The sequence below is a fragment of the Amblyomma maculatum genome, chromosome 8 (assembly GCF_055883805.1).
Source record: "Amblyomma maculatum isolate TAMU_Amacu chromosome 8, ASM5588380v1, whole genome shotgun sequence".
NCBI classification, from domain to species: Eukaryota; Metazoa; Arthropoda; class Arachnida; order Ixodida; family Ixodidae; genus Amblyomma; species Amblyomma maculatum.
Genome location: NC_139351.1, coordinates 57,931,163 through 57,956,878, shown reverse-complemented (window position 1 = coordinate 57,956,878; position 25,716 = coordinate 57,931,163). Strand labels below are relative to the sequence as shown.

Below are 25,716 nucleotides of genomic sequence, written 5' to 3'. Positions count from 1 at the left end.
GCTACTCAACATGTGACATGACGTAACGTTTTGCCCGTGAAAATAGCACAAGCTTTGTTTACACGGCAATCAGGGTTTGTGTTTATTGTGCTGCTTTGGGGCGCGTGTGCTGTTGCTGCAGGTGCCGTTCGCGCGGAGCTTGGGGTCGGAGCACGCTCGATTAATTTGATTGGTTCGATAGGTCAAAATTGCTGCTCGTTGCACGAAAATTGTTACCGCACCATGGGAGTTATTCGAAATGGAGCGAACGTGAAGGATCCGTTCAATGGAACGCCCAGCTACGACGTCCTTGACGGGTAAGTAGTAGCGTCGATCGCGCGTTTCCACTGAGTTTTGCTTCGGCGGTAGCTGCGAGACAGCTGTTACTAGGGCCCGCAGGGTACGCGACTGGACACTGGTCTCCTGGGTAAGCTATGCTGCGCTGCTGGTTGCGACATATTCGTTTCCAGTCGTGCTCTTGCTAGCTGAAGGTCAGAAGACACTAGCAGTGACTGTGCGCGAAGCAATCGGTGCAAAAGTGATCGCGTTACCTTGATGCGAGCATAAACTGAAAGGAATTTTTAAATTTTAGTGTGTTAGTGAATAGCGGTCAACAAACAAGGTGGTACAAACATTATGCAGTGCGTGAAATCGTAGCCTTACGGAATGTTCTCATTTCCTTTCCGCAGCATTCTGAATAAAGTTTCTCCCTTTCCGACCTGTCTTGACCATCCGGTGAAAGCTGTAACTTGGTTCGTAAAAATAAATAAAATGCTACCAAATTTTAATAGATTGCTTAGCGAGGAATGCGGCGAAATTATTGCAAGCATTTGGATTTACTTTACATACACATAGTTATTTTTATATTGTTAATTACTGGCATTTCGAGCAGTGTATTTATTGTAATTTGTTTTCGTTTAGTTGAAATTTAGTGATCACGGATGACACGCACTGTCCAGTGTCCGCGAGTTTTGTGCTGTCGTTGACACCTGTTTAACACACCTTTTAGGGTTTATATGAAACATGGGGGATTTTTTTCTTGATCGTGACCGGGCGCGAGATTTTTACAATCAACTACATAAACCATCACAAGATATGTAGCTGCTCAAACATTCTTGCTGAGGAATCTGCACCCCATTGTGATGCTCTGATTTATGACAAAGCTGTTAATTTTCATTCATTCTACTGCCTTTGAAAAATAAAAAGATCGGAAAGAACAAGCCACACAGCAACTGTCTCGTTTATTTGCCTGCGGTGCCCTTTGAAGTAAGTTAAAACCTTGGAGCCTAATACAAACTATGTCTAGATATTCCTTTATGCAGTAGGCATCCTCTTCGTGCCCATCTTATGAGGGAGCTGCTATAGAGTCCTGCATATTATTCGGGTAGCCACCTGTGCTTGTAAATATGTTGGTACTTCTCTGTTATCCCTTTGGCCATATTGACGAGAGGGATGTTTTCACTGAGCTACAGCTCTAATTGCACAAAGGACAGAGCAGCTTGTAGTCATGTGGCATGATCACTTGTTGTTTACGAAAGATGTCTACTATATCAAGCAATGCAGTTACTATTTGTGCCAGTGCAAGGAGATTTTATGGCAGAGAATGCCATTTCTTGGTTACATGCACAACCTGCCCTAAACATAAAGTGCAAATCAAGTTAACGGGGGCTGTAATGCTTTGTGTTTATGGAAAATTTGCAGTTTTCTACATATCTGATGTTTCTCAAGACACGGCCAGAAATTTCAAATGGAGCAAGAGATGTTTAAAAGGTTATGAGGGACGATTTTCATTTGTAGCTTCCTGCGCAGTTCTTCGTTCGCGTACATGCAGTTGCTGCTTGCTTAATTACCATTCTCTAAACTTGTGCTTCTAATATCTCACACATTCATACTAGCATACAGTTCTAAGCTACCTTGCTATCTTAAGTGACCATCTTACATTGATATACAGCCCTATTTTAACCAAGCCGTACAAACGTGATTGATTTATTGCTATCGTGTTAATCATGTTGTGGTTCCCAGACAGTTATTTAATGTGACAGAGTTTATTCGAACATGCATCGGAAAGACAGTGCTTGATACCATGAGTTCTGCGCATGTGGATATTTATTTGGCTGACGATGTGCTCTGGTCTGAATGCTTGCTTGCAAAAGTTTATTTGGTTGCCCACTTTTTCTTTCAAGTGGCATCAACTAAGGTGTACTGGGTCTTTGTGTCTTCATTGCTGTGCCACCTTGTTTGGGATCCACCTTCAGGTTCACCAGCCACGATGAAGGCGAGGAGCCAGCACCACTAGTGGACCACCTGCACCAGCTCTCAGGTTTGGTGCCGCGCCGGCGGGCTGTGCGCCGGGCAGCGCCTGCCGCGTGTGGCGACGTCGTTGGGCTGAGCTCACGTGGGAAACACCAACACCGGTCCACCAGGAAAGGACGGCGCCTTGACAATGGTATGCCAATCTAGACCTGCATAATTCGAGAGCAAACAGTTCACCGTCTCAGTGGTGGGGAATGTTGTACTGGTGTTTTTTTTTTTTTTTTTTTTTCATTACTTCACACGTTGCTTGCTTTAACTGGGGGCTAGTTGAAGAATTCGTGAGCACTGGACTTGTGCCTTCTGACAAAGTGACTTTGAGATGGGAAACATGCATTGTCTGCATCCTCAATCAATTGTCAAGGCTTTCTTAAAAACCGTAACTCTGGTTTGGTTTATAGGGTTTAACGCCCCAAAGTGACATTGGCTTTGAGAGATGCCATAGTGGAGAACTCCGGAATAAATTCGACCACTTGCAGTTTTTTAGCCTGCACTTACATGATGGCAGCCATGTGTTTCACCTTCATACTCATTACATGTAACCAGCTATTACTATATTTGGTGCTAATTGGAAGAAAAATAGCGGAATTTGATAGGAAATTTATCGCCTGCAATTTTGAGCGCATGAATAAGGAAATCTTGTGAACTGTGAACAGCTCCTTACATAAATAGTTTCTGAGCCTGTGCTGATCAGTGATAGCAAAATGTAGGCTGATTGAAACACTCCTGCCCAAATCACCGCACTGATTTTGGCTTAAAAACAGAATTATTAAAGGTGCACTAAAGAACCTTCTGCAAAGTTTCGTTCTAGGATTTTTTTTTTTACGGGTTTTCATGAATCAATAATTCTAGTCGCAGACAACATAATTATAAATTAAGCCCACGGAAATATTAACAGACCCTTACTATGAGCTTTTACGAGACGCAGCCTGATCAGTTTGCAGTGGGCAATGAAAATCCTCTAAACTGCAAAGACACCCAAAGTAGCTTTTATTGGTGGTTTTGGATGTGATGCAAATAAATATTTTGATAGAACTATTACTTATGTGTAATTCAGAGAGCATGTCAACAAGCCTGATCCAAGTGGACTATGTTCATATTATCGCTCTGCTTATTACTCTGCCGATGGGAAAGTGGCAAGCCACCACGCGACTGCCTCAAATGAACTCCGCGCGTTAAGTGGCTCTCCTCCTACTTTCTGCAGTGAGTTAAAGGACAAAAGAAAATGGGGAACCAGGACATTTTACCTGATTCTAACAGCTGAATCTGCCACACAGAGCAGCAAATCGTGAAGTTTTCAGAATGCTTGTAGCATGTAGATCAAGTTCCTACCGGTAATAAGAGGCAACTCAAAAATTCTCTTTAGTGCAGCTTTAATGCACATCAGCCCTTTGGGTCTGTTAGGGGTATGTTAAAAGAAGTGTATTATTAGTGTAGCTTACAAATGTGCTGAACCAAGAAGCTAGGCAACAGTGCTTGCTTGCTGTGTATTTCTAGAGGGTTTCACAGGCTGTGCATTGCATTCCAACACAGGAAACGCACATGGGCACGAACTGCTGTGTGCAGAGAATTTTCATCCTCCTACCTTGCCTTTTTCCCAGGAGTCGCAAACAGCCTGACACCAACATTGTTCGCGTTAGAGCACTCTATCTTATCTCCGAACTTGATCGTGCTCCCTTTTGCTTGCCTTATCTCTGAACCGACTAAGTCCAACACTTTTGAGTAGAGGTGCATTGGAACGTGACCATCACGTGACCTCCCCTCTCCCTCTCATACTTGCCCTTTCATTCTATGCCCATGCTTTGTAGTTTGTGATAAAACAAGCTGATCAAGCTGGGATAGCAGGGAAGTGCGATCTCTGAATCGGTGCTTGTTGGTGCTTGCGTGCAAACAGAGGCAGTTTAGAGTTGCTGTCCACCCTTTGTGCTTAGTAGCGGCTGCTGTCAAAGCTCTTTAGAGATCTGATTTGAAACATATGCACTTCAGTTGGAATTGTGTATCCTTTCCTTGTTTTAGCAAGTTTTTGTGCAGGTGTGAGAGGGTTTGTCCTTTTGTTGTTGATAAGGCTTTGCTGCATCTTTGTAGTCGGCCTCAAGGGCTTTTTTTTTTTTCTGAGCTCATGATAGCGACTGTTGCTTTCACTACTGAGAAATACCTTACTCATAATAACTTTACCTCGTCGTGAAACTGAATCCTTAATAAGATTCAGCAATTTGTATGGGTTAGAGTGGACGTGGGATTTCTTGTCTTACCCAAAAGCCGAAACTGCTCATAAGTTCAGTGCGTCTGAGTAGCTTTGTCATGATTACCGCAGTGACTTGTTTTTCTCAGTGCATATTCTCTCACTGCTGATTTCATGCAGCTATACTTGCAAACTTTGTGGCAGGGTGGCAGTAGCTGAAGACCAGGAAAGATGAAATCTTTGGAAGCACAGTGAAAGCTCATTAATTTGAACCTCAATAATTCGAATTTTCGGGTAATTCAAACTTCACTGCTTGGTCTGGCCAAGCTCCATAGAGGTCTGTGTAGCGTAATTTGAATGCGAGTTGGTTCTACTACGGATAATTTGAACTATGCGGCACCGCGATTGGGTGGCCTGCCGCCCAGCACATGACCAAAGAAACGCCCCCATGACAGGGTGGCATAGTTAAGAGGCTGTCCGCGTCCAAAAGCTATCTGTTCTGCGTGACCTCAAAGACTTGCAACTCACTGCTTGTTAATTCGACCCTCGTTAATTCGGAAATATGGGTATTTCTGTCAGCGCAGACCCAACCAATGCCCCTGTAAGGCTATGGCGTCGGATGGGCGCTATGGGGCTCACACCGGTTATGCCGCGTCCTGTTATGATTGCATGGTACCGTAAGCGATTGTCAAAATAGCACTCCTCAAACTTGGCACTGCATGTTGCGCAGTTGACCGTGCACCCTTGACATGCACGCAACGATAGGTGTAATGAAACACAAATGGCCTCATCCAACACTACCTTAATAGGCCGACTGTGTTTCAGTTTCGCTGTTATGAGCTTTGCCCCATCCGGACCAGTCCGCGGCAGCGGGGCTCATTGGCCGCGCACCAGCCAGCTAACCGATCGCAGTTGCACAGTGTTTCGGATAGTGTATTTTTGATGTGCTTTCATCGTGGTTCTTCCATAGCTCCCAAAATGCACGCTCAGGTACCACTTAGCGCATCGTGCAGTGAAGCCTTACATGTGATGCAGGCTGTTGATGAAGGGGCACTCCAATCCTTTCTCTATGGAGCTCCTACTACCACATCACACCATGAAGGATGAGTGCCGGCAAGAAGTTAAGGCGAAAACTTTAGTCAAAGCCGATGGCACTCTGCCAAGTTTACCCCGCCTCCCCCATCCAGTAGAGCTAATGTTAAAAGATACATGCACCGTGATGCTATAGCAGTGCAGCATCTTGGCGCATTTCCAAGAAATGGCCTGTGGGCTGCGACGATTCGTGAAACAGAGGGATGCGGTGATGACTAGTGCTTCTTTCTTTTTAAATTCTCAGCTGCAAAAGTGGAGGTTGAGCTCATTATGCGTTTGGATTCATTATGCGAATGAATACGGTAAATTTACCGTAATGCAAATGGTTCTTGTCAGGCTTTTCGTGACTTTTCGATAATTCGGACAGCAGATAATTAGAATTTTTTCCGGTCCCATGATGATCGAATTAACAAGCTTTTACTATACAAACTTCTTCGAAGGGCATGCGTAAAATTTTCATTTGCTGTTCAATTTATCAGCAAAAGAACTTTTCCGAGTATATGGCATGGTGAAGAGTTTAAGGCTAAAGCTTTTCTAGGCTCGCGGTGAGAATGCGAGATTCCACAAGATGTGTCTGCAAGACGTTGCTGTAGGTTTGTACGTTGAAATAATTTCTCTAATCACGGTGTCACAGTGCAATCTGACGTCGACGTAATTTCACCGTTTGGGTAGTTAGGCCTAGTCTCTATAAAAAGCTTCATAGGGCTTTCTTCTGTGTGAGTCACTTCAGTCTCACATGTCGAGGAGTGGGGTCCTGAGATGCTGATGTCACCGACAACGAAACCAAAGTGACCAAAGAAAGAAATGAAACTATAACAAGTGCACAGCACGCAAAACAGAGATAGAAGAGGAGGAGGAGGAAACGCTTTCGCCATTAAGCTCTCCAGTGCAGTTAAGTGCAGTCCTGTAATTTTTTTGTCTTGTGAAAACACCTTTGTGAGCCTGCGACAATAGCGTGGTCCTTTGTCAGTTAAATAAATCATGCTTCTGGCTAGCGTCCATCTTTGTGTTGGCCGCTGACTGCTTTGGCACCCTGGCTACTCAGTGTTGAATGGCTGAATTTGTGCTCAAGCTGGCTTGCAGGGGACTTTATAGAATGCACGCTTGACACGAATGCAGAGCGCTTCCTTCACACTCTGGCGGAGGAAGAAGATGATGTTGATGGACAGCTGAGCATCGATGACTTCATGCACCGGTCGGTTTCTGCCTTCTCCCGGTTGCTGGCTGATCCGGACAACCACGAGGTGGGAACCAGTGATTTGCATTCGAGCTTATTTAACTATAAGTTTGAACAATGCACTTATTGGTGGCAAAAGACTCCAAAAAATCTAGGGTAGTAAATATTGCGTAAAGGGGAGGGGGGGAGGGGTTGAGTGTATGCTTAGGTCGAATGTGATAGTTGAGCCATAAACCGTGTTGTGCACACATCGTTGGGCACATATCCACAAACAACCCACATTATACATAGGGAAGTAATTAATGATATGCAGCATTACATTTCAATATTTACTGGTTGCATGGTGCTTACTGCCTGATGCCACCATGTTATGCATTGTTTTTTGTAATAATCAGAGGGTAAAATGTATTTCTATTCTGCATTTGTTTTTGGATATGCTGATGTATGAGTTTAAGGATAGTTTTTTTCCCTCTTTATATGCATTTCTCTATGCCCGCTGCCTCTTATTGGTTCTTTGTCTTCAAAGCCCTTATCACAGAATGGGCACAGCACTCGTGAGGGTACCATACTGCAGAAAATACAAAAAAAACTTGTGTGATGTGCGGAACTTCCATTACATTCCAGTAGACATTTTTAGTGCTTGCTACCAGAGTTTTGGATATATGGGCTTTTTAATGATATTGGATGCCATTGCTTTTCTGCCCTGTGCAGTTTGGAAAGAATAAGATGAGTAAAAGCATCTCAGTTCTATGTACAAACGCTTTTTCAGCATAGCACCCCGGGAAAGAAAAAGTACCTAATTAACTTGGTGCTTCTATCGGCAGCTTATTTAGACTTGAACCCTAATCCTTTTGATATCCATTGGGATTTGAGGCGAGGAATTGAAAACACGTGGCCTTGGCATTGGCCTGCCTTTTGCTGTCATTGCAGGTAGAACGTTGGGGGTAAAATGTGCTGGTGAACACCAGCACATAAGCTCTCACACCTTGAAAAATACCTACTGTCAACAGCAGGACAAGAAAAGAAGACAGCCGCACGCACCAGCTAGCAGCATTCTGGGCACTCGCTAAAAGTGGCTAGTCCACAGTTGCGTTGTTTTTGTTGCTCCCGGCGGCCTGTTGAAGCTGTTTTCAAGACCTTGGATGCTAGACCACCTGGCCTGCCTTCATTCACCAGTGCACCTCTGAGCACTTCACGTCGCCACAGTCGACGACATCCTTGCTTTTTGTTGGTTTTTTTTTTTGCCGGCCGCCGGTTGGAGCACACCAACTCGCCACGCAGGTCTGGGACGAAGTGCTCAACTGCAGAGGGCAGCTCCAGCGGGAGCTTGAAGACCGGCAGCCTGATGTGACCGTTGCCGAAGGAACTGGCAGCAGTCTTCCGGTTGATGGTTGTTGCTTCCAGAGGCTCGACGCCGCACTGCGGACCGTGTTGCGCAAGCAGCGAGTCCCCCTGGTGAGTGCCTCAGTCATTTTCAGGGCTATTTTATATTTCCTCTGGGGCAGAAACATGGAGGCTACCGAAAAGGGTTCTACTTAAGTTGAAGAAAACACAGAGAGCTATGGAATGGAAAATGGTAGGTCTAATGCTGAGAGATAGGAAGCGTGCAGAGTGGATCAGAGAATTAACTCAAGTTGCTGAGATTCTAGTCGAAATTAAGAAGAAATAGGCATGGGCAGGGCATGTAGTGCAAAGAGAGGGTAACCGATGGTTGCTAAAGATAACAAATTTGATACCAAGGGAAGGTAAGCGTAGCAGGGGGTGGCAGAAAATTAGGTGGGTGTATGAGACTAAGAAATTCGGAGGGGTCAAGTGGATGCAGCTAGCACAGGACCAGGTTAGTTGGAGGAAACTGGAGAGGCCTTCGCCCTAGATTGGGTATAGCCTGGCTAATGATCATGATGTATTCTTCTAGTCTAGTTAGTGCGATTCCATTTGTGGAGGCCGCCTTGAACCTTAGGACAGCATTGTGTTCTGTGTGTCTCGGTTTCACCCAGAGTTCTAGCTGGCCCCATGGATGGATTTAGGGAGTTGGCTGGCCAGCAAGCAACCATGTTGGTTTCATAGTTTTGAGCATACCCATTGCGAGACTCCCCAGGGGGCCTATGTAATCAAATCCAGCAATCTGATTGAGCTAGCTGTGACACCACCTATGGGCAAAAAACGTGAACTGTTTTTTGGTTGAACAAAGTGGCTGATAACCACTTTTGTTCTCTGGTGCACATTAAAGAAGCAACCCCCACCCCATCTTCCCAGCTAGTTGAGATTAGTACCACGCCATCCTTCTTTTCTTTTGCGATGTTTATTACCTCTAGGCATAAAAGGATATATATTAAGAAGGATGAAGGGTATGGTAAAATAAATGAAGAAGGTTGCCTTCTAATACCTCATCTGCAGCTCTGGTCATTAAAACCTCACATTGCACACCTAAGGCCCATAGTTTTCTGAGATTCTATCTTGGATTTAAGCGTTTTCTGCTGAATTATGCGTTAGCATCCAAATTCTCAATTTGAGACGGACATCAGTAGGAAAGAGCGAGGAAAAAATTGCTGTTCTACATCTTTTGCATTACAACAGCTCGATGGGGGTTTGGGAAACTGAAAAAATTTAAAAAATATTATTATGAATAAAATCTAATCTTAAATTGTTCAGGCCGACCGTGGCTGAGAGCGCACTTAAACAATGCAAATGGTATGCCAAAGTACGGATGCTCCAGATACATTAACATTACTTAAAATCCAACATTTCGGATGTGCTCACCGCAGTTGAATTAAGCAACATATTCTATGCTTAAGCGCGCACAGCTTCCCACGCAGCAACAACAGGTGCCTTCATTGCCATGTTATCATTATTTAGCATCCTAGCTGCCCATTTCTCTCTACTCTATCGAACTCTTTCTTCAAAGCCTTATGTTTGTTGACTACATACACTGCCTTTGTATATATCTCTAGCCACCTTTTCATTTGTACTTGCAAGCAAGCTAGATGTTTTGCTTTGCTCCACCCCGTCCCCTCCCTTGCTTTTGAGCCTTGCTTTTGAGCCTTGCTTTTGAGCCTTGTGGAGAACGTTAATTTACCTACCTTGAAAAGTTGAAAAATCGTAACATAACATGAGGGACGTTCTAAGGCACTGTTGGATGGCTCCCAATACATTTTGCGGATTTGTTTCAAATTCATAGAATTTAGTATTTTCCATCGTAGAAATTTCACAGCCTTATCTATGCTGTGCTGTTGCTTCTGGAGTTCGAGTTAACGAGTGATTAGTCTTTATTTGCCTCTCCTACCTGATGCTTTTACCTGGTAATGTTTGAATCAGGCGCAGAAAAAAAAAACCATGCTTTGAAGCAAAATATTTAGCTGGCATGATCAGTGAACTTTGGTTGTGCATTCGATCCTCTGTGAGATGGTTCAGCCTGAGTGCTGCTGTTCCATTATCCGCATCACGTTAGTCATTTCGAATACTGTTACTATAGGCACTTACATAATTTGACAGCGATAGCTGCCAAAGGCTTGTTTCTTGAGTTGAGCATCGTAGCAGTGTGTGCAAACTTAAAGTGGTGACCGCAGGACAGTGGTCACCATCAAAGAGGGCAAAGGAAGGTTGCCAGGGTGTCTAGCAACTGGGAAAACTGGGAATTGTCAGGGAAGTTTTATGTGCCGGGAAAAATCAGTGAAATGTCAGAGAACCATCAAAAATTTAGCCAAGTCAGGGAAAATGGCATGATATATTCTGCAGTGCATTTTCATTTTAAGCTGGTGCAGAGCAAGTATGTTATTCATGAAGATGTTTTTATTCTTGTGCTTTCTTGCCAGCACTCTGCCACCACGGCGGCCGCGCTGCAAGGCCAGGTGCGATATATTACTTCGACGACAGCGCATGTTGAGCTGCCACAATAGCGCATGCCATAGCGTATGCTACCATGCGCGTGCAGCTATATTTGATTGGATTGGATTGGCTCGGCTGATTGCAGAGTGGGCAGCCAGCAAACGATCGGCTCACATACTCTGAGGCTGGCATCAGTGCGCTTTTAATTTTGATTAAACTTTTGACGTTCTTAACGACCATTAATGCTAATGACAGCCTTTTTACTATTGTAAATTGCAGAATATGATTAATAAATAGCTTTCTGTTGTGAATTATTCATTTATGCTCATTATCATCAGCAGCTACATATTTTTGAGCCTCTTCACTGTCAGGGAACTTGAACTGAAATAATCAGGAAAAACCTGGAAAAGTCGGGGATTTGGAACATAGTGGTTTGCTAGACACCCTGGTTGCACTGAGGTCATTCATGACATCACTGGAGTGCACCACACTGAACATTCGAAGCCTAGTAAAATAGCATGGGATAGCATTTTTCCACTTCTTTATAACTTAGCTGTGATGCCCTCTAGACCTCAAAGCCTTTGCTTTGACATTCTGCGAGAACTAATACATACGATGTATATTTCTGAGTTATTAATGGGTTCAACAAATTGAACACACCTCCTGCCACTTCTGTGCTCACAAGGCTTCCTTTGTGACTGTTAATGACAGAGATAAATGCAGAAGAATGAGAAAAGAGTGGTCTATAACTCTTCATGTATGCATGTCATTCTCAACTTTGCCTCAATATATACCGAAAAAAAAAAAATACTGTGACAGCTGTCCCTGAATCTCACATTTCGTGTTCAGTCAGACTAGAAAAGAATGCAACGATTCCTTTCCATCCACGCGTCACCAGTGCAACATGGTCATGAAGGATTATTGAAGTTACAGCGGCATCTGCAATCACCCCAAAGTCATAAGAATAGTTCATTATTGCAGTATTAAATGAATGTGGGCAGACAAACGCTGCTGCCAGTAGTCGGACTGATACTATCCAGTGTGTGCACAAAATGTAACTGCAGTGTATGGAAAGGGGGATTGAGGGGAAATTCAGTGTTTTTGAAGGTTACAGTACATCTGTTTGCAGATACCAGTGCTTTGCAAATTTAATCGATGCTTTCTTTATATGTGAGCTTGTAAACCACGAGCTGAATGTAAGTGATCGTTTACTCAGAAGTGAAAATGGAGCTTTTTACACATGTGAGCTTGTAAACTACAAGCTGAATGTGATTGAGAGTGTATTCAGTAGTGAAAATGAAAGCTGTGAGTAAATAACTAATGATTAGCAGGTGTTAAGGTTCTGGCATTTTTGTGTAACAACGTGACACTCCTGATTTCGGGGTGCTTCTGAGCCAGACTCAGAAATACTCGTCATCCGAATTGCGTGCATGACTTGGCTATGACGAGACTTATCTGGGAGGATTCCTTTGTTCTTATCTATAACTAGTTTCAAACAGAGGAAAGTTGAAAACTAACTGTTATTAGCTGCTCAAGGGCTCATATTGCTATGGAAGAGGTTGTGACAGTCTGTCCTTGTGTGTGTTATCATTAAACTTGAGATGTTAAAGTTTGGAGCTAATTGGAGCTCCATGCCAAGTATTGTCACAGAATTGAAAATGCGCAAGGCAACTAAGATGCAGTTCTGACCTCCACTACAATTGTAATTGATACTCTGCAATGAGTACAAGAACAGACTTTAAGAATATGTTTGCTCTTACATGGCAAATACCAGGGGGAAGCCATAAACAACAGGACCGAGGCGCTTTATTGTCCCTTCGTTATCATGAAAAATTCTTGGGTCATAAAAGTGGGAAATGAACGAGGAGGAAGGGAAAGGAAGTTAGCCAGCCATGCGGCCATTGAAGGGCCCATGTGACCACGTGTGCGTTTGTCTCTTTTCTCTCATGTGACCAGCACCTCGCGCCGATGGACCTGCAGTGCCTCATGTAAATACTACTATTCTCTTTGCACTGAATCAGTTGTAGGTGTGCCTACACAGATGCCGCCTGGTCTCGCCATTTACCCCGCCGCTCTGGCTCAATTGTTAGAGCAGCTGACTACCGAGCCAACCTCGTAAATAAACTATTTGCTCTTGCTCTGTAATCGTCCTGGTGGATGCTAATGTAAAATACAAAATTTCTGCACAACAGGGCAATAGCCGCTTGCTAACCAGTCTTCAAGGTGCAGCACAGTCATTGCTTTGTTGTGTGTGGAAGGCTTCTATGATGGAAATGATTTGTTTTGATGTCCCGCTCAGAACTGAGAGAAGATAAGCCAGGAATACAAATATTGACAATGGTTATTGAAAACGATGCAGTACGTTGAGTTTAATGATGCTTGAGCAACTGATGCTATTGTGCACCAAAAACAAGTTTGATTGTCTGTTTGGATTGCAGTTATTCTGATGTATAATTTGTTCAATATATTTTCTTCTCTTAAAACTCCAAAATGCAGGCCAGATGAATAAGTTCATTCTCACTTGAAAGCAATACTGAGTGGAAAGGAATATGCTCATTGTAAAACAGTGTAAAATGTTTCTCCTGTAGTGTGCCAGGTTTTTTGCATGAGAATAAAGTGTGGCGCACTCCTAGCTCATCTACGCACGCATCGCAAAGTGTAATGTCATGTTTTTATAGTAGGAACTTATGTAGGAAGTGCGTGTGCTCTGCCTCGGAGAGGGCATAAAACCACTTCCTTGAAATGTTCCCAATGTGTAAGGTGCGCACAGGTGCTTGAAAACCTTGAATACCATTGAATTACGGAAGTCTGTTTTCAAGGCCCTTAAAAACCTTGAATTTATGACTGGAATTTATGACTGGTCCTTGAAGATTCTTGAATTCCTTGAATACTAAATTTGAACTGGTGTTTTTCGTCATGAAAACGTTTTTGTTGCTACACTTTTATTCTTGGCTGAGTTCTGAATGAACTGCGGGGAAGGAAACGTATCGATTTTTAGCCTATTTAGCGCATTCTCGTTAGGCGGCTGGCAACACTGCAGTGGGCGCGCGGCTGCGTCGTCCCATCGCTATCGCATCGCCATCACTCACCGAGCCCAACGTTTTTAGATAGGTTTACCGAGCCGTGTCTACGCTGGCGTTGCCCCAGTGCTTGCATTTTTGGAATGAGCGTGGCTTCTGCCTGTCAGCGCACGTGATATTTTCATATGTGACACAATGCCTGGAAAGAGCCAGTTTCAGGCTACGTGGCTCCACCATGACGAATACAAGCAGTGGATTGCGCCTGATACAACGAGTCCGCATCGGGCTAAGTGCAAGCTTTGCGGTAAAACTGTGGATGTGACTGCCATGGGTGAATCCGCTTTAAAAAGTCACATGAAAAGCGGCAAGCATATTGGCGCAATGAAGGTAGCGCAAGGGAGCGCGTTGAAAAGGTACCTGACGCCGGTCGCGGTAGAGCACTCTACTAGCACGTGTTCCTCGCAGCCGCCAAGCCTAAACAATGCTTGCAAAGCGCACGAGCTTGTCACTGACGCTGAAATTCTTTGAACTCTGAAAGTTGTGACATCCCACTTTTCGTACCGGTCGTCATCCCAAGCAGGGGAGCTATTTCAGCGCATGTTTCCGGACAGTGAAGTGGCAAAGGCGTTTTCTTGTGGTGAGAAGAACTGCGCCTATATGACATGTCACGGTCTCAGGCCTTTCTTTCTTTCAGCATTGCAGCGAGAAATAGAACAGTGTGAATTCTATGTCGTACTGTTTGACGAGTCGGCAAATGACTTTCTGCAAAGTAAGCAAATGGATGTGCACGTGAGGTGTTGGGACTCTGCTCACCAAGTGACGACCAGGTATTACACCTCCGTTTTTATGGGGCATTCCACAGCCGATGACATTCAGGAAAAGTTGCTAAGCGCCCTCGAGCCTTTGCCTCTTGCCAAGATTCTTCAGATATCGATGGATGGGCCCAATGTCAATCTGAAGTTCTTCAAAGGTCTTCAAGAGCACTTGCAACAAAACCACCAACTTCTGTGTGTGGACTTAGGCACTTGTGGGCTACACACAGTGCACAATGCTTATAGGGCTGGAGTTTCAGCGACTAAATGGGGACTTGACTGCTTGTTGTCTAGTCTGAGTGCAATTTTTGAAGGTGCTCCAGCACGGAGACAGGACTTTTCGGCAGTTACAGGCCAAGATACCTTTCCTCTTAAGTTTGTCGCCCACCGGTGGGTGGAGAATGTTCCTGTAATTGAGAGAGCGTTGCTGTTGTGGTGTGACATGAAAAAGTACATTGAGGCTGCTAGAAAAAAAGAAGTCAACCTGCCAAAATGTGCATCGTTCAATAACTTGTGGGAGTTCTGCTGTGATGCTTTGCTGCCAGCAAAGTTGAATTTTGCCTTATGTGTGGCGATGGCACTGAACCCTTTTCTGGTAGAGTACCAGACAGACAAACCAATGGTTTTTTTCCTTGCAAGGGATTTAGAAACTGTTCTCAGAAAGCTGCTGACGAAGTTTTTGAAATGTTCGATCCTGTCTGCCAAAGGGATAGTGGGTCTGCTGAAGATCGACATTGATAATGCCGAGAACCATGTTCCACTTGAAAAGGTGGATATAGGCTACAAAGCAGAGAAAGTTCTCAAGAATTCTAAAGTGAGCTCAAAGGACGTGTTTCAATTCCGGATGGAATGTAAACAGTTTTTGATCAGTGCCACAAAGAAAGTTCTAGACAGAAGCCCCTTGAAGTTTGCATTTGTTAGGGGCCTTTCTTCACTAGACCCACGACAGATGTGCTCGAAGCCAGAGGAATGCCTTGCAGGTTTCAGAAAAGTGTTGGACACCCTCATCACTGCAGGTAGAATGGCTGATCACCTTCGAGACACGGTGCTGGCCGAGTACACGGAGCTCCTGCACGAGCAGAAACATCAGCTTAGACAATTTGGCAAGTGCGCTGACAGACTGGATGAATTTACCCTGATCTCTTGAAGTTCAGTTCAACCTACTCGAAGTTGTGGAGCATTGTGAAACTTCTGCTTGTCCTCAGTCATGGCCAGGCAACTGTCGAGCGTGGATTCAGTGTAAACCGACAGGTGTGCGTTGAGAATCTGAAGGACCTTTCATATGTTTCACAACGGATCGTGTGCGATGCGGTTGAGAAAGCAGGTGGTGTTCTAAACATTCCAATCACCAAGGAACTGAGGATCGTTGTGTCAGCTGCAAGGCAAAAGTATGGAGCATACTTGGAAGCCCAGGAAAAGCAGGACCTTGAAGCTTCGAAGCAGAGAAAAAAGCACTGCATTGAGGAAGAGCTTGCTGCAATGAAAAGAAAGAAAAAGAAGCTGGAATTGACAATTGATGATCTCATGGCATCTGCAAATGCCTATGCTGATAAAGCAGAGGCAGAAAACAATGTGACACACATTGTAAAGTCCAATAGCCTCAGAAAGACGGCCAAAGACAACAGTTAGGAGCTACACGCCATCAAGCTCCAAATTCAACAAAAGCTGCTAGAGCTCCCCTGAAGTAGCCCTGAGGAGCTGCTTCCTAAGGATTTTTTTGTTTTGTGCAGTTGAAGCAGTGGACAATATTTTGTGAGGGTATAGGAAATAACCAACAATTTTATAAAACCAATTTTTTACTTTTCTGCGGGATATGACCAAACTTTCACTGTGATATTTTGTGAAGCTATATCTAATTTTTTTCTGTGCAATAGAAGCAAATCTGCGTAGTGATGTTTTTTTTCTTTGTGGAATAAATATTTCAGACGTTTTGAGAGCACTGTTTGAAGATCTTTGACATGGAAAAAAAAATTAAGCCCTGGAAGGGGGCCTTGAAAATCCTCCTATGGGGGCTTGAAATTCCTTGAATATCCTTGAATTTTTTTCTTTGCCACCTGTACGAACCCTGTGTACTTAATTTCCACCCTTCTGGCACAGGCTTTAACTGGTGTAACTTATTTACCTTGATGTTCCAAATAGATTGCCATTTTTTCATCAACTTACAATGCACTAACTTCATACGGCCTTCAAACAATACTTTTAATCTTTGTATTTTCTGTATTGTATGCAGTTGTAGCTTAGCCCATTGGCATAAACTGTGGCAGCTAGTGTTACTGACAGTTATAGGTAAGCAGTGGTTCTAATGGAGGAACCATGAGATTATCTTGACTTTATTATTACAGGCTTCTAATGTAGGAGGTAGACCTTCATCAAACATATTGCCTGGTCATTGTTACACATCAATGATGGGATAGCGGCATCATGATGTCGCCGTAATTACTTATACGTCAAGAGAAGAAGAATAGACCAGAAGGCTCATTGGAAGAGCAAACTAATTTGCTGCTCATACTCATAGCTGTAACCATAATACTGGCCACAAAGCTGTTTCATTTTGTACTCGCAGATGGCACTGATGTTACAGGCGTACTTAATTGATACGTTTGGTTTTACAGTGTTTGTCTTAGTGTAGAAAAGCATGGAATTACATTTCTTCTAACACAGTGTGTAGCAGCGTTCTCATTCAAGAAGAGGGGCTTAGGCTTGCTGCACTTTCCAAGTTCCTCCACTGCTCTGGCCACTCATTTTGCACCGGTTCCCACACTGATGCAGTCCCAGGTTCAGTCATTGATGCATGCAGCAGGCAGTTAGGTACTTTTAATTACCTTCACCTAATTTGTGCCGTGGCACTGATGCAGTCCAAGGTTCAGTCATTGATGCATGCAGCAGGCACTTAGGTACTTTTAATTACCTTCACCTAATTTGTGCCGTGGCACTTGGACATTACGAGCTAAGGGACAATTGTATGGGCCACTCACTTGACGTCATGGAAGCTGGATGCATGACGCTTATTTTAGTGGTCAAAGAATTCTCAATGACCATGGTGTCTCCTGGTAGAATTACTACTAGTTTATTGAATAGGGCTATTACGTCGTTACTGGCATTCTAGTTATGGTTGCAGGACTTTGCTGATGCTTTGGCATTTGGGGGGAATTGACTTGCCTCGAATATTTTCCCACTTGTGCAAAGTTTACGACTTTGGAGTTTGCTTGAATTAGTGCACCCTATTGTTGTGCCCTGTGGAATAAACTTGGGCCTCGCTGGATGCTGAACGTGCGTGATGCATGCAGTGAAATTTGCCCCACCTTGGTTGAAAGAAGGAATATTGACTTTTAGGGAAGCCCGATGGTAGTTTGAAATGCAAATGTTTGTTGTCCCCATGAGAGGTGTCCTTGGCTGATCTGTTGGGCTGCTGTGCAGGGCACCCTGTGCCTGCTGGAGTCGCAGCTGTGCATGGGCTTTGAGCGGGAGCCCCTGGGCGAGCAGCGATACCAGCTGGCGACCAGCTTCGAGCGCCTGCTGCTGCACGCCCTCTGCCAGTACATGAGCCTGCTCGCCCATAGTGAGTGGCGGCCTCCCTCTTTCCCAACAACTCCCGCAGCTCTTGGCCAAAAGTTTCTCAGCGGTCTAGTGAAAGACAGGCTTCATGCTTCTAAGGTTCTCAAACCTTTCTTGGCTACATTGGTAACACTTTTTTTACACCGTGCTGGCTTCCCAAATGTGTGCTGATTTCAATATGGCGCTCTCCCAGTGAAGGAATCTTGCATAAGGCAAAGATAGGAGGGTTTTACTGCAATAATACCAGGAAAACGCAAAGATCGTTTGCTTGCGCTGTTTCATGTTGCAGTTTATCGGGCAATACAAAATTCTAGACTTGGTCTGTTTGGCAGTGAGCTTCGCATTATTGCAAATTGTTCTTGAAAATTGAACTGCTGGCACCAGGTGGACCAGAGGTATCATTAGGGTGCACACAGGTCCTGAAACCCTTGAAAACCCTTGAATATGAAAATCTAATTTTTCGAGATGATTAAAAGTGCTTGATCCTTCTTTTTTTTTAACCCTTGAAAGTCGTCAACAAATTATGTTCAAAGATTGCAATTGTGATTTAGGCTAAAAGAAGCTCACAAAGCTCATGCAGGATCAAAAATTGTTTATTTTCTCGGCACATATACTTCCACTTAATGTTTAAAAAGGAATCCTTGAAATTTTCGCACAATTTGCAGATGTGCGCTATTGGTTGGCCACATTGATGTGGTGTAGCGCCCCTTCCAAAGAGTGCAGTCACATTGCCATCGCCATCACCGCCTGGTCGACAGGTTGCTGCTTTGCGTTCCATGTGCGTTGGCGTTTGACTAAACGGAACGATTTTGCATAGACGAGCTTTCAGATAGTTCTCTGCATATGAATGCAGCAGTTGCTCAGTCTGAAACTAAAATACCTGCAAAGCTTAAATTTCAAAGCGCGTGGAAGAGCCAGCCACACCGACTACAAGGACTGGGTGACTCCGGATGCAACGAATCCGCACCAAGTGAAATGCCAGCCATACGGGAAATCCTTTGTGCTGGGTTTCATGGGAGAGAGTGCATTGAAAAGTCATATGAAGAGTGAGTAGCACAGGGCAATTACGATGAAAGCAGTGACAGGTTCGGTGGACGAATATTTTACTGCTAGCACGAACGTGCAACCCATTGATCGTCACGGTCATCTGATGTGGATAGCATGTGCAAGGTCAACGAACTGGTGACAGGTGCGGAAATTTTGCGAACGCATCCTACTGTGCCTTCAGATTGTTGTCCGAAACAGGCGAGCTGTTCAAGCACATGTTTTCTGATAGTGAGATTGCTAAAGTCTTTTGATGCAGGGAAAAGAAATGTGCTTATGTGACTTTTCACGGCCTCCAACACGTTTTTTTCTTACATCGCTGCAGTGAGGTATAGACCAGTGCAAAAGCTATGTCATATTTTTCGATGAGTGTGCAAACAAGTGCCTGCAAGAAAAACAAATGGATATACACATAAAATTCTGGGACTCGCGAAAAAAAGTGGTCACGAGATACTACACTTCTGTGTTTGTGAAGCATTCGACGGCAGCGGACATCCGAGAGGTGTTAAGTCCACTTGAACCTTTGCCACTGAGAAAGTGGATGGACCTAATGTGTACCTCAAGTTCTTCACAATGCTTCAACGCCACCTACAGGGGAACTACCAAGTCCAGTGTCTCGACTTGGGCACTTGTGGCCTCCACACAATCCACAATGCTTACAAAGCGGGCATTGCAGCGAGTAATTGGGGACTTGACATCTTTTTGTCTAGTCTGTGGGCACTGTTTGAGGATGCCCCAACTAGGAGCCGGAATTTTTCAACAGTCAGTGGGCAAGCAAGGTATCCTCAGAAGTATGTTGCAGATCACTGAGTTGCTTGTCATTGGAAGAGGTCTGGAACTTTGGAATGATATGCAGAAGTATGTAGAATCTGAAGGAAGAAGCAAGTGAGCCTGCCAAAATGTGTCTTTTCAGAACATTGTTGAATTCAGCCAGCATACATTAGCAGTGACAAAGCAGACCTTTTCTCTTAGTGTCGTTGCCATACTAAAGCCTTTCTTGGCAGAATACAGACTCATGTTGTTTCTTCTGGCAAGAGACTTAGAGACGGCAGTGTTCGACATTCTTTTCAACTAAGGGGGTTACTGGCTTTCTGCAAATTGATGTACAGGACCCAAAAAACCATGCGCCGCTCGAAAAATGCACTCGTTGGCACAGTCGAACAAATTGTGAAGTGCACAGCAAGTTCAAAAGACGTATTTATGTTTAATGTGCAATGCAAGCAGTTCCTGGTAGCAGTGACGAAGAAAGGCCTTGAGAAGAGCCCCTCGAGATTCCAAGCAGTTAGAGGTCTTTCCTCACTTGACCCTCAGCAAATGTGCTGCAGGCCTAGCGAGTGCCTGGCAGGCCTCAAGAGAGCGTTGGAAGCCCTCATAGCAGCAGGGAGATGGACTGACCAGCAGCGAGACACAGTGCTTGCAGAATACACTGAGCTGTTGCGAACAAAAACATCCACTGCGACTTTGCGAGAAAGCCACTGCTCTAGACACATTTAGTGAGCTTTTGCAGTTCGGTGCGTGTGCAGCACTTTGGAAGGTTGCAAAATTATTGCTTTTTGTTTGCCACAGTCAAGCAACGGTTGAGAGAGGCTCCTGCATCAACCAACAGATCTGCATAGAGAATTCGAAAGGTCTTTCTTTCATCTTGCAACAAATTGTGTGCAACAAAGAAAGGTCTTTCTTTCATCTTGCAACAAATTGTGTGCAACAAAATGGAAAAATGTGGCGGTATTTTTAACATTATCGTCACAAAGGATTTGGGGAAGGCCTTATTAGCTGTGCAGGACATTATTATAGTGCTTACTTGAATGCCAGAAAAGGCAGGAACAAGAGCTTGTCAAGCAGTTGAAATAGCGCTATGCTGAGGACCAGCTTGACAGTTTCAGCAAAAAGGAAGACCCTCAAAGCAGCAGTCAATGACTTGACTATGCTGGCAAAATAGAAACTGCTAAGGGCCTCACCTACATTATAAAATCAAACTCATTGAGAAAAGCTGCCAGGCTAAGGCTGAAGAATTGTTAAATCTGAAGAAAGAGATTGAGACAAAACTTCAAGAAGTTCGTTGAACTTTGCTTGGTACTCCTTTGCCATTGAGTGAAATAGATGTTATGGCTATATTTTCTTGAAGATGTCGCAAAATTAATAGAGCCCTATTGCATGCCCTTGAAGAGCCTCCAGAAGTTCCTTGAAAGTCCTTGAATATCCTTGAATTTTTTTTTTCACCGTAGCCTGTTCGAACCCCGAAATAAGCTGTCGTTAATTATGCTTTGTAAGAGAAAGAAACAAATTGCAAGTAGGCATGAGCACTACGAATAGATTGTTGTTTGAACTGCCTCGTCAAGTGGGGCAGTCCTCATTTTTCTCTTTTCGTGCTGGTCGCAGGTTATGACGCGGAGGGCAAGCGCTGGACTCGGGTGCGCAACGGCCGGACCGAGTTTTGCCGCCCATCCGAGTCCCTGTCCGCTTACCTCGAGCGCCACTGGGCACGCAACGGTGCAGCCGCTGCCTGCTGACCGCTTTGCGCCAGTCGCTCTGGCAACCGCAATTTTTCACGCAGTACACCTGTGGCATTATTCGAGCCCACCTGCTCCTGACACTCGCAGTTGTGGGCCTTGTCCGTCGGTGTGACAAGACTGAAATTGTCGAGTTTTTTCCCACCATGGTACTTGTCAGCTCTCCTAAAGCGATTAGCCGCGGGGTGGAAGATTAATCGTACGTTTGCAAAACGTTTTATCCTGACCAGTGCTTTCAAAAGCGCTGTTTTCTGCTTCGCCTTCTAAACAGTCCAGTTGGTGTTACTCTCACGAAGTCCAATGACATGGTGATGGCGAGTAACACACTGAAAAGACTGTGGCAGTGCCTCATTTTTCAGCCAGGCAAAGTCAAGATTACCTTTACTGCTTTGATCCTTCGAGTACAAGAAAATTGCTGGGGTGAAATGCTGCTTTTCATCACGTAACAGCTTATATCATGCAGCGTTGCATTAAATGCAGTCTGAGTGAGTCTTAAGTTATTTTTCTCCGCGACGGTCGAGAGCCCTTCTAGATGGATCATGGACTGTGCAGTGTGAGGCGTGTTCTTTTCTGCTGCCACTCATTGTTTTCCTAAGCTGCAGTTGATGTTGATCTAAGCAGTCCTGTTGTCTTTGCTATTGTGAAAGTTTGAAAGCATGGATCATGGAAATAGCACACCTCAAAGACTCTGCCATTGTCTCACGCATCTTCATCAAATCTTTACACCACACAAAAATTGCTTGAGTGAATTGGTAGAACCCATTTATATGACTTATTTTGTGCTGTAGGCAATGCTGGATTCAGTCTGTGTATTTCGCAAATATTTCCTGCCTTCTGAAGAGCTATGTCAGTCATGTGCAGATCTTCTTAATGAACATAAACATTTAATACGACATAATGTCTACATATACAATCTCTGAAGCTGAAGACATGCTTCGAATAAGGGCAAATTAATATTTGTAAATTGTTTCATATTCAAAATGCATTCATATATTACTAATCTTATTTGTCTCCTTACGGACTCTGAACACCATGAGAATATGCACATAGGGTAAGGCACTAAGAAAGTTGACTAGTAGCATTAGCCTAAGCATGAAATACAGGCGTCTGAGCATGTAACAAAGTTTGGTTGGTTAATTGGCTCACCTGTACCTGCATTAGCATTTTACTTTTGTGCTTTATTGAGACCAGATGACAGAGTTTCAATAGAATGTGTTGTTGGTTTTGGGTTGGTAAAGATAACAGTGGTACAGAGCACTTTTGTTGTCGTGTAATGCTGAACCTCTGCAGCCATTCTGCAACGCTTTGATTACGCGCTTCCTCATGTCTAGCAGTACTGATTAAGGAGTGAATTTGCACATTGATACCAGAAGAGGAGTCTGGTTAAGATTGCTGGACGTGTTCTTTTTTTCTTAAACTATGCAGGTTGATGACATTTCAGTTATCAGAGAGACATTTCATTGTGCAGAGTCCGGTTCATGGAGTTTTGTCGCCCTTTTGTCATCATATCATTTTAGTGCCTCTACTAAGGCATGTCTTATCTAAAGACAATCTGATTTTTTGCAGTCAAGTGACATATGAGGGGCTACTCTGTAGACATCACCGACTTTTATGAATTCATTGTTTGGGCGGAGGTGGCTTTTACACACCTAAACTGCCAGATTGACCATTTCATTCCTGCCCATACGCTGTACTAAAGGAAGAAAAAAAATTGTGTGCGGTGTGAAATGGTAGCCAGGTTTTTAGTATGAATTCACCTTCTTCTAGGCATGTGCATGTTTTTGGGAGGACGTCACTCATTTTCACTTTCATATTGACTAATTTTGTGCACTGTACCTTGTCTGCAGGAGTCTATACTTGTTAGCATTTTAATGGTGGATCCGATTCTGCTTTCGATTTAAATTTGGAGACACTTTGTTCTGGAGGATGTTTGTTTGAGTTATCAGTGTCATCTTTTCACATTTTATATAAATATATGGATAACCTTCATGTGAGCACTTTCATTTGCATGTGTTGTAATGAGAGTACAGAGAATATTTAGCTCACCTAGTGAAGTGTTCGCAAAACAGCACGTTGTACAGATTTCTTGATGGGTTGTACATTGCAGAGCATATAGTTGTACACTCCGGGGCAGCAATATTGTGCTGCTATTTGTAAAAGACAAAAGATATGTAGGACCCTTGATTTGGGTCAAGTCCTAAGGTGCTGTCTTTTTGTGCGACACTCTGGGTGGTGGCATGCTCCGTTTTCATTGTTGGTGCTGAGTAGTGAGAACTATATTTGTCTGACTTGTTTTTATTTTGTTTTGTTGTTGATTTTAGATATGTTTTTGCATTTTCATCACTTGCAAACATCAGGCCCAAATAATAAAACGAACTCTGCCAACCAAGTGCACTGTTTAAATTGAGGTGATATTAGCAGTGGTGCATTTGGCTTGTGTGGCGTCCTCCAGGTAGCTTCTTCGTGGTGTTACCTCGGAGCTGTAGAAATGTGCATTGCCACAGGAATTCCACAGTCCTGACAGCGGTCTGTGATAAGACTGACAGTAACTGCAGAATTCCTGTGGCAGTGCATGCTTCTACAGCTCCGAGTCAACACCACGAAGAGGCGAACTGGAGGACTCGGCCCAGTCCGCACCTATGGTGGTGTGTCCTTGCCGGGACAAGTGGAGCATGTCCTGAGCCGCGGGCCGAAGTTCGCTGTGGAAACCAGACTATCTGCAAAGGAACTTCTAACGATACCTCACGATAGTGAGGCAGGTGCCTAACCTGGCTACGACCGCTGAAGCCAACCAATCTATTTCTGAAGGCGTGGACATTTTACAGAGATTGCTGCTGCTGCTACAGGCAGATAAAGAAGGTGGTTTTGTAGATCAGCTCTGTATCTGTGTCTCCTCTCATCTTCGTATGCGCGGCACTGATATGTCTAATCAATATGCCCAAGCGTCTACCTTGTCTTTCAGTCATTGGTGACTTTAATGTTGAACATACCGCATGGAGCTACAAAAAATGCAAAACCAAAGGAACCAGAATTTGTATTCCAGCACAAAATCTTGACCTCTCTTTTCTCAACGCGGTGCAAAGTGCCAGCAGACTATATTAGTAGAAAGGCAGAATCGCAGACCTCGCACTGCGTAAAAACATTGGGTTGGGTTGGGTTGGGTTTTTTGGCACATAGGCTACTATGGCCATCATGCGCCAAACACTAGGTTGCTGAGCTTCTTTATGAGTGAAAATGAAAAGTTTAGAAAATTACAGCTGATTTAGAATCCCTAACTCTTTAAGAAAACTAAAAACAGATGAAATTTCAACAAGCGGGTTGTCTCCTAATAGTAAACAGGGGTGGAATGGGATGCGTTCATTATAGAATGGAGTAAAATATTTTTTCCTTAACTGTTCAAGTTCTGTGCACGAGATCAAAATGTGGTTCACGGTGAGCTCACCTCCACATTCTTTGCATAATGGTTTTTGCTCTTTTCTCAGTAAGAAATTGTGTGTCAAGTGTGTATGTCCGATTCGAAGACGGCACAAAATCACCTCACTGAAGCGTTTGTTCTGTGTACATGATTTCCATTCTCCTACTATGGGTTTTACTGTGTGTAGTTTATTTTGCTCTTCGTTATTCCATTTTTTCTGCCATTTATCTATCAGGCTTCTTTTTACTAACTTAATACAATCCTTGTAGGGAATTGGTATTTTCTTTATTTTCTTAGTTCGAGCTTGTGCAGCACATGAGTCGGCTACTTCGTTACCATCTATCCCAACATGGCTAGGAACCCAGCAAAAGACTATGGTTTGGCCTTGCATTGTGATTTTTTCTATGCCGTGAATGATGTTCCCTACTATAGGCTCAACTGCATTTTTGGAATGTAATGCCGTAAGCACACTTAAAGAATCGGTATAGATTATGCTCTTTTCACAGTTCTGTTGCATAATTTTATTTACAGCTACATAGACAGCGTAACATTCTGCAGTAAATATTGAGGCACTGTTAGGTAGCCTTATGACTTTTTCTCTGTTGCCTTGCACGACAGCACATCCAACATAATTTGCTGTTTTTGATCCATCTGTGAAAAATTCTGTGAAGTTCATATACTTCTCTCGTAGTGCTAGGTATTCCTGTAATATGTGTTCGTGTGCTGTTTGATTTTTTCGGAAGGCTGTCAGTGTGAGGTCACATGTAGAGGGAAGGCTGTACCAGGGCGGAAATG

At 43.9% G+C, this 25,716-nt stretch overlaps 1 protein-coding gene and 1 pseudogene across 2 annotated transcripts; both read left to right on the top strand.

Annotated features, from left to right (window-relative positions):
- Positions 1 to 54: 54 nt before the first annotated feature.
- Positions 55 to 23,891, top strand: LOC146181217 (R3H domain-containing protein 4-like). 2 transcript variants are annotated; one of them, XM_084576297.1, is made up of 7 exons: positions 55 to 296; positions 2,235 to 2,425; positions 6,683 to 6,807; positions 8,022 to 8,195; positions 12,522 to 12,553; positions 17,815 to 17,956; positions 21,376 to 21,515. In XM_084576297.1, the coding sequence occupies exons 1-6, from the start codon at positions 223 to 225 to the stop codon at positions 17,939 to 17,941; spliced, it is 723 nt and encodes a 240-aa protein (XP_084432423.1). In that variant the 5' UTR covers positions 55 to 222; the 3' UTR covers positions 17,942 to 17,956; positions 21,376 to 21,515. The 2 variants fall into 2 exon arrangements, with proteins under 2 accessions (XP_084432423.1, XP_084432422.1); XM_084576296.1 differs by lacking the exon at positions 12,522 to 12,553 and having other exon boundaries at positions 56 to 296; positions 21,376 to 23,891.
- LOC146181218 (uncharacterized) lies at positions 13,487 to 17,192 on the top strand (annotated as a pseudogene).
- Positions 23,892 to 25,716: the final 1,825 nt, after the last annotated feature.

What these genes read in the sequence shown, in the direction of transcription:
- LOC146181217 (XM_084576296.1), top strand. Translation starts at nt 223, where the DNA reads ATGGGAGTTATTCGAAATGGAGCGAACGTGAAGGATCCGTTCAATGGA. An exon ending in CTGATCCGGACAACCACGAG is followed by an intron (nt 6,808 to 8,021) that starts GTGGGAACCAGT and finishes CTCGCCACGCAG; the next exon opens with GTCTGGGACGAAGTGCTCAA. An exon ending in GCAAGCAGCGAGTCCCCCTG is followed by an intron (nt 8,196 to 17,814) that starts GTGAGTGCCTCA and finishes GCTGCTGTGCAG; the next exon opens with GGCACCCTGTGCCTGCTGGA.